Source organism: Vigna unguiculata, chromosome 9, assembly GCF_004118075.2.
Source record: "Vigna unguiculata cultivar IT97K-499-35 chromosome 9, ASM411807v1, whole genome shotgun sequence".
Taxonomy (NCBI): domain Eukaryota; kingdom Viridiplantae; phylum Streptophyta; class Magnoliopsida; order Fabales; family Fabaceae; genus Vigna; species Vigna unguiculata.
Window position 1 is genome coordinate 1,432,916 of NC_040287.1, and position 14,750 is coordinate 1,447,665.

At 33.6% G+C, this 14,750-nt stretch overlaps 2 protein-coding genes across 2 annotated transcripts; one reads left to right on the top strand and one right to left on the bottom strand.

Moving 5' to 3' along the window:
• Window positions 1–2,335: 2,335 nt before the first annotated feature.
• LOC114163781 (isoflavone 2'-hydroxylase-like) lies at window positions 2,336–4,159 on the top strand. The gene is made up of 2 exons (XM_028048095.1): window positions 2,336–3,309; window positions 3,400–4,159. Exons 1-2 carry the CDS (start codon window positions 2,404–2,406, stop codon window positions 4,006–4,008), a joined length of 1,515 nt encoding a protein of 504 aa, XP_027903896.1. The 5' UTR covers window positions 2,336–2,403; the 3' UTR covers window positions 4,009–4,159.
• A 194-nt stretch (window positions 4,160–4,353) lies between these two features.
• Window positions 4,354–7,771, bottom strand: LOC114163782 (serine carboxypeptidase-like). Its single transcript, XM_028048096.1, has 9 exons — window positions 7,420–7,771; window positions 6,538–6,706; window positions 6,241–6,360; window positions 5,835–5,978; window positions 5,569–5,719; window positions 5,383–5,471; window positions 5,035–5,296; window positions 4,660–4,793; window positions 4,354–4,576 (listed from the first exon to the last, which is right to left on the bottom strand). Exons 1-9 carry the CDS (start codon window positions 7,743–7,745, stop codon window positions 4,472–4,474), a joined length of 1,500 nt encoding a protein of 499 aa, XP_027903897.1. The 5' UTR covers window positions 7,746–7,771; the 3' UTR covers window positions 4,354–4,471.
• Window positions 7,772–14,750: the final 6,979 nt, after the last annotated feature.

Below are 14,750 nucleotides of genomic sequence, written 5' to 3' on the forward strand. Positions count from 1 at the left end.
ACTTCTTTTCTTAATTATTATGATTATTACACAAATGTTAAGATTTATGTATATTTTTTTCGTTATTTACATAAATATAGATTTTTTTATGATTTTGAGATTTAAAATCTAATTAATTGAAGTAAAATGTCAATATTAACCACTTAAATTATATTATGTTGAATATAAATACCACAAGTTAATATATTTTTCTTATTTGAAAAAATGTTCTGGTGACTTTTATATATGTAGACTTTTTCTTGAGTGTACTTTTTGAACTTATGAATTTTCTTAACTCTAGTACATGTGAAAAAGGTCAAGACCCGTGGGCTAAAGTAAATTGTCTAAGAATTAAAAATAAATAAAAAATCATTTGTATATATTTGGTGCGGAAAAGAGTGATATGGTGTCACAGTGACATCTCTTCTTATACAATAATAAGATATTTTCGTAATAATATATAATTAAAAATTTTCTTAACAATATATAATTAAAAACCGATATTGATATAGTATGAAACACATTTAGAAAAAAAAATGTCAACATAGCGTATGATATAATTATTATTGGTGTTGTTATTTTGGCAGAAATGAATTTTCGTCGTCGTCGTGGTTTGATTATTTGCATGCTAAAGATTGAAAATAAGGTTCAAAGAGAGCACGAATGTTTGACTTTGAATTTGGAGTGATGTGTGACTAAATCTATTCCTTTTCTTTATTTGTTTTCAGTAACTCATTCAAACTAAGCATAGAAATAATCTAATATTAAATTCAGTCGAGTTTGAATGTTATTAATATTATATGATTACTATTCCTATTACCTCTAATTAAAGTTGTTGTGTGAAAATAATAATATAATAATAACATAAATCTCATTATGAATACTAAAACTTTGCTATAATTATTATAATGTCATAAATCATCCTACAATACACATTATAAAGTTCATTAATCTTATTTGAGTAGGTTTTAATAGAAATGTAAGAAAAAAAACATTCAAATTGATTGCGAAAACATATCCTTAGCATGGTCGAATTGAAAATATTGGTATGATACATGTTCAACATGAGTCCTGCAATGTCAAAGAGAAGTAACTATTGAGAAAGTGGCTGCTTTATTTCCAACTAATATAGAGAAAAGATTGAGTTATGGCATGACAATCTAGATTTTCTTTTATATATATTAATTTCGATTTGAAAATTTTCATGTTCACGCATGATATGATGAGGGCCATCTCATTCCATAATGACATACACGAAGATGGTTTTTAATAACTGGTTGAAATTATAAGTCATTATTATTAGAAGAAAAAAAAAACAAAATGGTGATTAGAAGAGAACAATGTCATTGTTTCTTCTCCTGAGAAAAAACTGCAAGAATAGTGGTGCTCTTGTGATTATAAATTTTGTATAGTATGAAGTTTTATTCATAGAATAGTGAGTTCAAGCCTTAAATTTGATAAGATGTCTTTATTAAAAATATTTCTTTGTTAATTATCAAATAAAAAAAATAATTAAAGTTGAAGACCATTGCATGAACACAAATCTTGTGAAGAAGTATTAAAAACAATATGGTGTATTGAAACCACAAAAAATATATTAAGATCGTGATCACTGCAGAGAGATTTTCTATAATTTATATTAACAATTTAATTGTGCCGATAAAGAAAACAATTTAATTGTACTGGAGAAAATTGCATGTAATAATGAAAGTTAAGCAAATAATAGACTGTTAATTTTCACGAGAATATATGAAATGAAAAAAATAATGGTTAAAGAAACAATCTTCCAAATCCTGGTCAGTATGCATTTTATAACCTACAATTTATGAAAAAAATATAATTCAACAACTTATGGAAAAAACATATAATTAGATTTTAAATTCATATAACTATAACTATAACTCTTTGTCTTTTTTTTTTTTTGTGTGTGTGGCTATCTATCATTGATATATTTTAAAATGCAGAGTTTTTGTTCTCATGTTATCAGAGAAAAATGTAATATTTATTATTTGTGTAAAATTGATTGGGTTTAATTTAAAACAGCCTACGATGATTTCTACCCAAGAGATTGAACCTGACATCATACATAGTCAAACAGAAATGTATACAAAATCAAGAGTCACGATCTAGAATGATGTCCGGTCTTCTCTTTCAATATTGGCATTCGGACATCACTTAGGATATTAATTTGAATTATGTAAAATAATCTAAAAGTTAATCAATATTCTACCACCTAATGGCTGCTATAACACCACCACAATACAATATTAAACTAAACTAAAATATTCTACTAAAACACCACTGCCGTTATAGCTGCATGTTATCACTCATCACACCTATATAAAGGTGATGCCATGCCACCTTCTTCTTCATTCATCACTCATCAACACACTTAGTTCTCTATCTTCCATAACAACATCAATCATGGGAGTGTCTTCTTTGATGCTGCTCTTCTCTTACTTTCTGCTTTCCCTTCTATTCATAGTTTTCACTCTCAAGTTCCTGTTGGGAAGCAGAAGACTCCGGAATCTGCCACCGGGGCCAACTCCTCTGCCCATAATAGGAAACCTCAACCTCCTCGAACAACCCATCCATCGCTTCTTTCAACGAACCTCCAAGCACTACGGCAAAATCATCTCCCTCTGGTTCGGTTCCCGTCTCGCCGTCGTAATCTCATCACACTCAGCCTTCCAAGAATGCTTCACCAAACACGACCTTGCATTGGCCAACCGCCTCCCCTCCCTCTCCGGAAAGTACATCTTCTACAACAACACCACCGTCGGCTCCTGTTCCCACGGTGACCACTGGCGCAACCTCCGCCGCATCACCGCCCTCGACGTTCTCTCCACCCAGCGCGTCCACTCCTTCTCCGGGATCCGAAGCGACGAGACCAGGCGCCTGATCCACAGGCTGGCGAGGGAGTCGCGCCAGGGTTTTGCTCGCGTGGAGATAACCTCGATGTTCAACGACCTGACCTACAACAACGTGATGAGGATGATATCCGGGAAGAGGTTTTACGGGGAGGAGACCGACATGAAGAACGCGGAGGAAGCCAGGGAGTTCAGAGAGACGGTGGCGGAGATGCTGCAACTCATGGGCCTGGCTAACAAGGCCGATTACCTGCCTTTCCTCAGGTGGTTCGATTTCCAGAATGTGGAGAAGCGTCTGAAGAGTATCAGCAAGAGGTACGATGCCATCCTGAACAAGATCATTGACGAGAACCGCAGCAACAGGGATAATCGTGAGAACTCCATGATCGACCATCTCCTCAAACTCCAAGAGACTCAGCCTCAGTATTACACCGACCAGATCATCAAAGGCCTTGCTCTGGTAACGCATTCATCATTTTATACTCTCATCATCATCACATAAAAAACACTCTCTCTTTGTTGTGTTAACTCTGTGTGCATTGTTCCACAGGCGATGCTCTTTGGGGGAACAGACTCGTCGACGGGAACCCTGGAGTGGTCGTTGTCGAATCTGTTGAATAAGCCAGAGGTGTTGGAGAAGGCGAGAGAGGAGTTGAAGAGAGTGGTGGGAGAAGATCGGTTGCTGAATGAGTCAGACCTCCCAAGACTTCCTTATCTTAGGAAGATCATACTTGAGACACTAAGGTTGTATCCGCCAGCTCCAGTGTTGATACCGCATGTTACTTCGGAGGATATCAGTGTGGAAGGATTCAATGTGCCTCGGGACACGGCGGTGATCATCAATGGGTGGGCGATGCAGAGAGATCCTGAGATGTGGGATGAAGCGACTTGCTTTAAACCAGAGAGGTTTGATGTGGAAGGAGAGGACAAAAAGTTGGTGGCTTTTGGGATGGGAAGAAGGGCTTGCCCAGGAGAAGCCATGGCCATGCAGAGTGTGAGCTACACCTTGGGATTGTTGATTCAGTGCTTCGATTGGAAAAGAGTGAGTGAGGAAAAGCTTGATATGAGGGAGAACAATTGGATCACTTTGTCAAGGTTAATTCCTCTCCAAGCCATGTGCAAGACACGCCCACTCTACGCTAAACTTTCCTCAAATTAGTTCCTTTTTTTTTCTTTTACACACTTTCCTTATTGTCTAATTTATTATATTCCATCCTTCCACTCTGCAAGTGAGTTATGAATTGCCAATAATGTTGAATGTATTTTTTGTTATTCTTATAGAAATGGTCCAGTTCATTTTGTTGTTTTTAGATTTTCACCACTTTTACAGCCATCTTACAATGTTGCAAAACAGTGGTTCCCGCATCATTCACATAGGATAACACTATATAAGTTTTATACTACGTAAGTCTAATGATTTGTCGACATTTTTCTTGCATGAAACAATAATGAGGATGGTGCACATTGCACAAATCATTAATACGAGTACAGAGTTCAAGAATTGTTTCGAAAAAAAAAATATAAATACCATAATCCAAATATTATTTATACCCCGAAGTCATTTACACAATGATTTTGATGACTATATATTCATGTGTTTGGTTCTGACAAGACTACATAGATTAATTATCTCTTTGAGTGTTCAGTTTCCCTCCAATCCAGCTTTTAAACATCTCAAGTGCAGCTTTTGGTTGATCCATGGGAACCAAATGCCCAGCCTCATATACCTGTCATGGTATCACATTACAAAGAGTTACCAATGTGAAATTAACAAAGCCTCACCGCAGAAGAACACAACACTGAAACAAACCTTGAGAAAAGAGAGAGGTCCATAGCTGTTCAAAGACCCTGCATCTACACCATCAACAACAAATTTCACTGTAGGAGATGTTCCAAACGCCTTTTGGCCTGACCACTGCATTGCATGAACCCACCTTGAGTTTCCTGCAAAATGAGAATCACATCAAGAACTTTTCAACACTAACAAAATCAGAAATGTCAGCAACACTCTTATGAACTCATCCTCTATTTGCTGACTATAGTTTATGGAAAATCACCAAACTTTGTGGGATTCATTTGTATTTAACAAGCCTCATCATGATTCAGTTGTAGTTTTTAATTAGAAAAAGAACTTCATGTAGCATTCTTCAAACAAACTTGTTCCAGATGAATGAATTAGGCTCACCTAACCAGTTGCATATGAGATCTTTTTCCCCTGCATACACAAGTACCTTGATTCCTTCTTCAAGAAGAGTAGGAATCCCCACTTCAAGATTTTTCATCCAATCTTGAAGCATAGCATTGTACACTGTTGAACTGCATGAAACAAACTTCAAGTCACCCCCCACACCTAAAGCACTCTTCACTTTCGGCAGGTTTAGCAGCTTCTCCAAGTCGCTGAAATCATAGCACAGTTCCCCCACACACTTTTTTCTGATGTCATAGTACTGCAATTTGTATATCAGAAGATACAGTAGTAAGCAAATTGAACCGAGTAGGAAATATAAGACCCTGTTCTTTCATGATTACTCACGTTAATGCCCCCGGCAATGGACAATATACTGTCGAATATGTTATTACAAGTATTCAATGCATTATCACAACTTTTTCCACCTTGAGTTTCTGAAAAATCAAACACAAAGTTAAACCTTTTAGTTAGCAAAAGATAGGTGTGTGCATGGAAGAAAAAAAGGGAGAAGAACTCAAGAGGTTGTTGTACCGCAAGTTTTAGCAGCTTGTTCACATTCAGGAATTGACTTGCTTATATCATCATGATCAGCCTTTGTGATAATTCCATTATCTAATGCAAAATCTGGGTATGCTTGGTACTGAATTGCAGGATTTGTTAACCCATTACCAATTGCAAAACCCTGTTGTTGCATCAAATGAATCAACACAAAAAAACCAAGACAAGATAATTAGTAATTAATTAACCTTTCTCAATCCTTCATGATATCAATTGTATTATGAATAGTGCTACTAGACCTTAAGGTTTATATGAATTCCTTGATTTTCTTTGTTTCCTTGGTTAACACGGGATGCAAGAGCAGGAACATAGTGTCCAGCATATGATTCCCCAGTTATATAAAAGTCATTCTTAATGAACTCAGGATGTGCCTTGAAAAACTCCTGTCATTATAATAAAATTGATTTAGCAGATCTTATTCATACACAGACAGCAACAATATCTTATATTCAGGATTGACAAAATTTAAATACAGTTCCATGTATGTTCCCAAGGTTACTTTTTAATCAGATTCATGCAAGTAAAAAGTATTTATATTAAGTTAATAAGGTGAAAAGTTAATTTTAAAATTAAAAACATCATTACAAGTACTTACAAAACTGCAGCGAATGGGGTCAAAAGGGAACTTTATATTAACTTTTTTACCTGCAAAAAGTTATATAAATCATTGCTAACGCCAGTTTCATCATGACGAATGTCACTGTCATCAAAAGTGTAACTAAACCCTGTACCCGTAGGTTGGTCAACAAATAAAATGTTTGATGCCTGCAAAATGAGAAAACATGGTTGATGCTTGAAACAAGAACAGGAAATTGGTGTAACAACTGGGTTCTCTCTAATCTAACCAATTTCACCAATTTTTTTGACCATGTGCTTTATGGTTGAACTATTCATGGCACAGTTTCAGTAAAAGAAAGAAACTTAGAAATTGATCATACAAACCTGATCCCAACCATAATCATTCCATGAAAGAGACAAATTATTGGTAATATGAAAAGGGCCATTCTCATAAAACAAAGCCAATTCACTGCCACAACCTGGTCCTCCAGTTAACCATATCACAACGGGATCATCCTTGCTTTTCCTTGACTCAAAGAAAAAGTAGAACATCCTGCATTTCATAGCAGAAAAAAAAAATCATGATCAAACATATACATCAACATTTAAAAGGATAAAATTCAGTTTAAATGATTAAATAAAATTTCAATTATTATTAACCATTTTCAAACCAATAATGGATCTGTGCTGAGAAAAAACTTGGAAGTGTCCAAACTCGGGATAAATACAATAATTTGATCATTATTACTTGGAAAATAATGATATTAATAATGATATTTCAAGTCAATAGAAATGTGTGGTCAGAACTGAACTCAGAAGTTAGAAGTATCCAAATCCAAGGATGAAGACAATTAATAAAAGAAACTTGTAAAACGCGTCTGATATATATAATAATGATATAATTTCGTGTAAATGACGATATTAAAATTTAATCACACGCATATCACTTGCAGAACAATTCATTATTCCTTAAGATCTATACTTTATAATTGATTATATAACAAAATAACACACTAACAGTAGTAGCAGCTGGTTGGAAAAGAATAAAGTGCTTTAACAATAGTTGACCTTTTTGCTTAATCATTGCATCAGAAAGAGTTCTTTTTTGCTGCAACTTGCAAAGAAAGAACCTTCACTCATCACTCTCAAAGCCTTTTTCTCATCGGAATGATGAGGAAATGATGATATGAGTAACTATGTTATATGAGAAGGGTGCATATATATATATGTGTGTGTGTGTGTATATATATATATATATATATTTACCTTGCAGCTTTGGAACTGGGAAGTGAATAGTAACCTGCATGGTGACCAAGATCTTCAATAGAAGGTCCAGAATCACCGAAAAACGAGAACTTCTTCTCCACGATCTTCCCTGAAACAAAACCTTCACCGTCACCTTTGAGAATGTTTACTGGGTCCTTTGGGGAAAGGTTGAAGCTTCTTATGAGCTTTTGTGCTGGTGATTGATGTGAGTTTACAGGGTCATGGGTGAGACGAGAAGTTGCATAGGAAGAAGAAAGTGACGCGAAGAAAAGGAGAACAAGAGACAGAAACACTTTGGAGAGGGTTAACGTTGGTGATGGAACCATGTTGTTTGAGTATGTGGAAACTGTTTACCAATGGTTTCGAATTTATAGTGTTCACGCAAAGCGAAGGGCTCCACCACTTTTTTTCACCATCTAGTGTTTCGGAAAATCTTAATTGTAGATTTCATTTTATTTTATTGTAATCATTACCCGAAAATTGTATTTTTTTTGGAAATAGGGATAATTAAATTAACAAAATTGGTTGATAGGTTCTCATTAAAATTTGTATATAAATAGAGATATTGAAAATTTTATTCATGATTAGTACAAAAACTTGTATACATGACAATTCATTTATATGAAAATGGTAATCATGAAGTCTTTAAAATTTGTATATAAATAGATATTGAAATATTTATTTATGATTAGTATAATTTATTTATGATTGGTATAAAAAGTTGTATCCATGCCAATTCATTTATATGAAAATGGTAATCATGATCTATCATGAGAAGTCTTTCTTTTTAAGAATAATGAATTAGTATAAATTCATTTTGGAATGAGAATTATTATTCGGTTTTTCTAAATTGTTGTTTAAAGTTATTTTTTATAAATTAAAAGTATAAAAACTTTTTTATTTTTTCTTCATCACCATAATATATATATATATATATATATATATATATATATTAAATTGAAAAAATAGAATATAAATAATACAATTTGAAAATAACACAGGTAAAAATATTTAAAAAATTATATACTAGTACTTATTTGTTTTTTATTTACTATTTTTACTAAATTTAATATCATTATTAATTTTAATGTTTGTTGAAATGATTTAATGTGATATTTTAATTTCTTTTGAGTCGGTATACTCACCATAATTATTAGAAAATAGATGTTGATCTCATTTGAAAAGTGGCATCATTGTAATATTTCTAAACGATGCAACAATAAAAATTTTAGTATCACATTAAATAATCGAGAAACGTATAACAATGTTATTTAAAGTTCAATTCAATTGTGATTTAAAACTTTTGACTAAATTTAAATAATCTTACACAAGTTTGTTTATGTGTTTCGTGATATCACTATTCTATTTTTATTAAATAATTAGTTCTTCTTATTTTTGGTATATATTAATTCGTTTATTGACTCGTAATTTCAGCTTTTGTTTATATACGTCATCATTTGGCTTTTGATTATGTTGTTTATTTATTTTTTAATAAGTGTCAAATTGTACTAATAAATAAATTTATTCGCATTACTAAACCTTATCATCATCACACAGTCTAAATAAAGCATTCAATACTTTAATAACCAATAAAAACAAAATAGTAGTAAATGCTGCATATTTTTGTAGCACAATTAGCCTGCTTTTGTATGAGAAGATACATTTGGAAAAAATAATGAGGATGAATTTCGATAAAATTGAGTGAATGAACTATTATTTTATTATTTGACCCGTTGTCTTTTCTTTTTTAATTTTTTTTAAAAAGAATAATTAGTTTTTATTATATTTTAAAAAATATATGTTTATTTATTTTTTATTTTAATTTGTGTTAAAAAATTAATGTAATTATTCTTATATTTATATAAATAATTTATTTATATGATATAATTAAGTATTATACTTATATGTAGTTATGAATATAAAATTTTAATTAAAAGTCTAGTGATATAAGAAAAAGATAAATAATTAAGTTATATATTATATTAAAATGAAAGGTATATTTTGTAATATAATACTTTACAAAATAAATATAATATGCTGATGTTAAAATTTTTAAATAGAAGTATATGTTAAAACACATAGAAATATCAATGTCCATACAAAAAGAAATTAATTTAATTTAAAATATTGTAAATAAAAGTAACACGTATATATTTAAGTAAAATGTTGTGAATAGGGATGGCAATGAGGCGGGGCGGGGACGGGTTTCACTATCCCATACTCATCTCCGAAAAAAAAATATCCCCATCCCATACCCAAACCCAACGGGAATCAAACTTTTGTCACATCTCCATCCCCACGGGATAACAGGTGTAATCTCGTACCCATACCCATACCCGTTTTCTTACTACTTTAATATTAATTTTAATTAATTTTTATAAAAAATTACGATAAAGGAAACATAATATTATTAAATATTCAATATTAGGAGTATGGTTGTTTCTTCAATATCAAATATTTTGAAAAAAATTATAATTGTTTACATTTTAGATTATAATACCAAATAAAATTTGATGAAAACCAAAACATTATTAAATTTTAAAAATATTTTTAAAAAAATATAAAAGGAAAAAATATTTAAATTAAAATATATTTTAAATGTTTGTTTACTTCAATTTTTTTAAATTATAATGAATCTATTTTTTAAACACTAATAAAAGTTATAATACATCATTTGATCAAAATGACGCAAAGAACAAATAAGAAACATAATAATAAAATTTTAATATAGATCTTGTATCTTTTGAACCACAATATATGTTGGATGGTGGTAAAAAAATATTCATGACAATTACATTAAATTTTTATATTGTAGTAAATAAAAATTATTTATACAACTATAGTGAAAAAAATTAAAGTATGATTGTAATGAGTAAGAAAATAAAAAATAATTAGATAAAATTTATCAAAATAGTATTCTACATGATGAAAATAAACAAAAAATAAAAATATTAAAAAATTAACAAATGTGTGTCTTATAAACAATTTGGAGACTATTGGAAGGAATCACACAAAAGAAAACAAATATATAATTAATGGTATGATAAGATGAAAAATATCTTAGAGATGTAAGAAAACTTTTCAAATATCAACATATATACTCAATGGTTGATAAAAAATGACGCAAAAAATAAATAATAAACATAATAAAATTTTATCATAGATCTTATATCTTTTAAACTCCAATATATGTTGGATGGTGATAAAAAAATATTCATGACAATTATATTAAATTTTTATATTGTAGTAAATAAAAAATATTTATACAATTATAGTGAAAAAAATTAAAGTATGATTGTAATGAGTTAGAAAATAAAAAATAATTAGATAAAATTTATCGATATAATATTTTACATGATGAAAATAAACAAAAATAAAAATATTAAAAAATTAACAATGTGTGTCTTATAAACAATTTGGAGACTATTGGAAGGAATTGTACAAAAAAAATGTATAATTAAGGGTATGATAAGACGAAAATATCTTAGAGATCTAAGAAAACTTTTCAAATATCAACATATATACTCAATGGATGAAAAATAACAAAAATTGTTTTAGCGAAATAAAAGAGTTCTTCAAATGAAACAAAAATTAATAATAATAAGTAAATAATTTTTTTTATATTATTTAGTAAATGAAATGTTTATCCTATTAAACACTTAAATTGAGAGTATTAAACACTCTCATGTGAAAGAAAAATATACAATAAATAAAAATATTAAAAAATAATAAAAATATTCAAATGTTATACATAATTTTTTTAATTAACATACATCATTTTAACATAATTACATAAAGGTTATGATAAGATAAAAAATATATTAGAGATGCGAATGAGTTTTATGACAAACCAAATATTTAGAAGAAATAAAAAATAGAAAGAATATATATATATATATATATATATATATATATATATATATATGGTTACTTAATTAATTATGAATATTTTAATAATTTAAAGGAGGATGGAAATATGGTGGGGATCGGTATTATGACGGAGATATATTCATTCTCATCCCCATCCCCATCCCCATACCCAATCAAAAAAAAATCGGGGATTTCCCATACCCATATCCATACCCAGTTAATGCAGAGATTTCCCGTCAAAATGAGGACGAGTTCGGACAATACTCACAGGGACGAGTTTATTTGCCATCTCTAGTTGTGAAAAGTAATTCCTATTAAAAAAACTTAGAGTAACATGAATACATAATCTGGGGATTAAAATTTGTAAATTATTATAGATGCTGTTATTAATAAAATGAATACACAAGTTATTACACAATCTCATATTAATATCCTTGTAGTGTGATACCCCTCTTTTGTTTCTCTCCTAAAAGCAGAAACACACTCTTCTTCCTCATTTCTCCCACTCTTCTTTGCAACTCAAAACTCTCTCCCTCTCTCTTTGTGTTGCCATCTCAAAATTTCGTTTTTCTCTACTCAAACTCTAGAAGGACCAGCCAACAGGACTCCCCACAATTCCTCCCTTAGCTTCCATCCTCTTAGGTAAGTCATATCTCCTTTGGGTTCAAGTCCAGCTAGAATTCGCAAATTAACCTATGAATTTCGAATCTGATCATGTAATTCTTCATTCTCCCTATTGTGGTGATAGATTCTCATAGGTCGAACTGAACATTCTGCTGCCTTGCCAATTTCTTGACTCTACCAAGTGGATTCTTGACAATTAGGTAAGGGAAGCTAACTTTTTAGCTCATTTTTGATGTGGATTGTGCCCATGAGTGATTTAATTGCATAATTATCTGTTGAATTGGTGTTTGAGATTGCTGGTGTGTGTGTTTTGAGTGGAGGATGACTTTGGGCGAGTTTGCATGTGAAGAACAGGGAGGATTTCCTGATAGTTTCGCCTAGGCGAGTTGCTCTCGCCTGAGCGAAAATATCAGAAGAACACCCCTGTCACTGCACGAAATCTCGCCTAGGCGGGCTGGAGTCGCCTGAGCGAGATAACATCTCGCCTAGGCGAGCCAGTTTAGCCTGAGCGAGAGTTCGTTCAGGAATTTTTATTTGCCACTGTATGATGTCTCGCCCAGGCGAGGCCAACTCGCCTAAGCGAGACAAGCTCTCTAGCTTAGGCGAGACCCTCTAGCCTAAGCGAGATTCCCTGCAGAAGATTGGTTTTTCCCACTGTTTTGATTTCTTGATGCTTGATTGGTTGCTTTAAGATGATGAGGGTTGATAATGTATGAGATCTTTATGCATGTTAAACTGTATGCAGAAATTGGGTGTGAACTGGATGTGAATGGAGTATGTTAGAGTTAGGATTTCAAGGGAAATCCTAAGGTATGTGGTTTAGTGAATGTAAGGGCATGAGGACTCAGATTGGTGATATCCTGACGCTTCCAGTAACCATTAAGACTCAAGTAGAGTGTGATGGATTACGTCGGGGGAAGTAGCAGGAGGTCCTGGTCTATGATTCCGATCCATCATAGAGGTGATGGGATTTACCTTGAGAGTGGTTGGGTGAATACCCCTTGTGCCTAAGACTCTGCAGAGTTAGGAGCCACTTCAAGTGCAAGTCACCAAGAGCTCCAATGCCACTTACATAATCCGGATATCGAGTCTAGAATGATGTGTGGTGTTATGGTCAGAATTAATTGGATGAGTTAGTGGATTGTGGAATGGAAGTCTGTTTTCCGTCTTAGTATAAACTTGTATGATTTGCTCTTTGTTCAAGTTAGCTTACCCTTCTAGTTCTTTTGTGTTCTGTGTCTCTTCTACCTTTGCAATGATCGTCCTATACTAAAGGGCGTGAGCAGGAAAAAGTGCAGGCGAAGATATACCCTTCCCAAACAGACGTTGATTTGGGTTTCCAGGATGCCTTCCAGTAGTGCTAGTCACATGTTTCTCCAATAGATGCTTAGGGTGTTTTGTAAATCCGTGTTTAGTATAAGCTGTATGTATGGTTATTTTGAGGATGACTGTATCATATTTCATACTGACCCACATCATCATCTGCTTCTGAATTATTAAAAATTTAAATGTTTTGTTTAATAGTTTAAAAACTTTGAAAACAGGATGTTATAATTTTGGTATCAGAGCAGTGATTCCTCTAGGATCTGTAGGTGTGAGCTTGCTTAGCTTCTGTTGTGTGTCCCCCGTAGCGTGTTTGTGATGAGTTGTTGTACCTGTCGACTAATCTGATGGTTCCTTCTTTGTGTGATCAGAGCTATGGCACCTAGACCTCCTCCACCTCCTATTCCAAACCCAGATAATCCTCATTTGGTGGGAGCAATTGAGGCGATGATAGCAGCTATGCAGCAACAGAATGCTAATATGGTGAATCAGCAGAATCTAGCCTTGCAACAGATGGAGTCTGCAAGACTAGCAGCAGAAGCGACTCAGCAGAGGCATTTGGAAGCTCTGCATCAGATAGGGGAAAACCGTTCAGCCGCTGGTTCTTCCCAAGCTTCACTGCCTCGAGTGCAAGAGTGGAGTTTGGAGGATTTTCTACAACACCATCCATCCCGCTTTGATGGCAAGGTTAGCCCGGATGGAGCTGATCAGTGGATGCGGGACATGGAACGAATCTTTGATGCTAAGAGATGTCCTGCAGAGAATAGGCTTGCTTACACCGAGTACCTTCTTGTTGGAGAGGTCGTGCATTAGTGGTCCAGCATGAAGATGATGTTGGAGGACAGCCGTGAGACCATCACCTGGGAACTGTTTAAAAAGAAGTTCTATGCTGAGTTCTTCCTAGATAGTGTGAGGTATGCGAAGGAGGTTGAGTTCTTGCAGCTGATGCAAGGAGATATGTCAGTGTCGGAGTACGCTGAAAAGTTCAAACACTTAGGTAGATTTCACACCCTGAAGATGGCAGAGGACTGGCAGTGTAGAAAATTTGAGAATGGGTTGAGAGGTGACCTCAAGCTCATGGTGGCCCCGCTTTCTATCAAGGAATTTCCTGCCTTGGTAGAAAAGGCAAGAGTGATGGAGAAGCTTAAGGCTGGAGTTGAAGATCAGCAGAAGTCTCAACTGAAGGTGGGAGGACCATCTGGGTCCACGAGCAGACATGACGACCGAAGGAAGCCATACTCTAGGCCTCAGCCTCAGGGGCCCAGGAGGTTCTCACATCAGCCCCAGCAGTCACAGCCTTTCAGGCCACAGTGCTTCCACTGTAGGGGGCCCCATCTGAGGAGTGCCTGCCCCCAACTTTCTGATAGGAGGACGTGCCATAGATGCAATCAGGTGGGCCACTTCATCAAGGATTGTCCAGTTGATAGGAGCACAGTGTCGAGGCCTTCATCACAGCCTTAGTCACAACCGTCGAGGGGAGGTGCGAGACCACAGGCAGTGGGCAGAGTGTATGC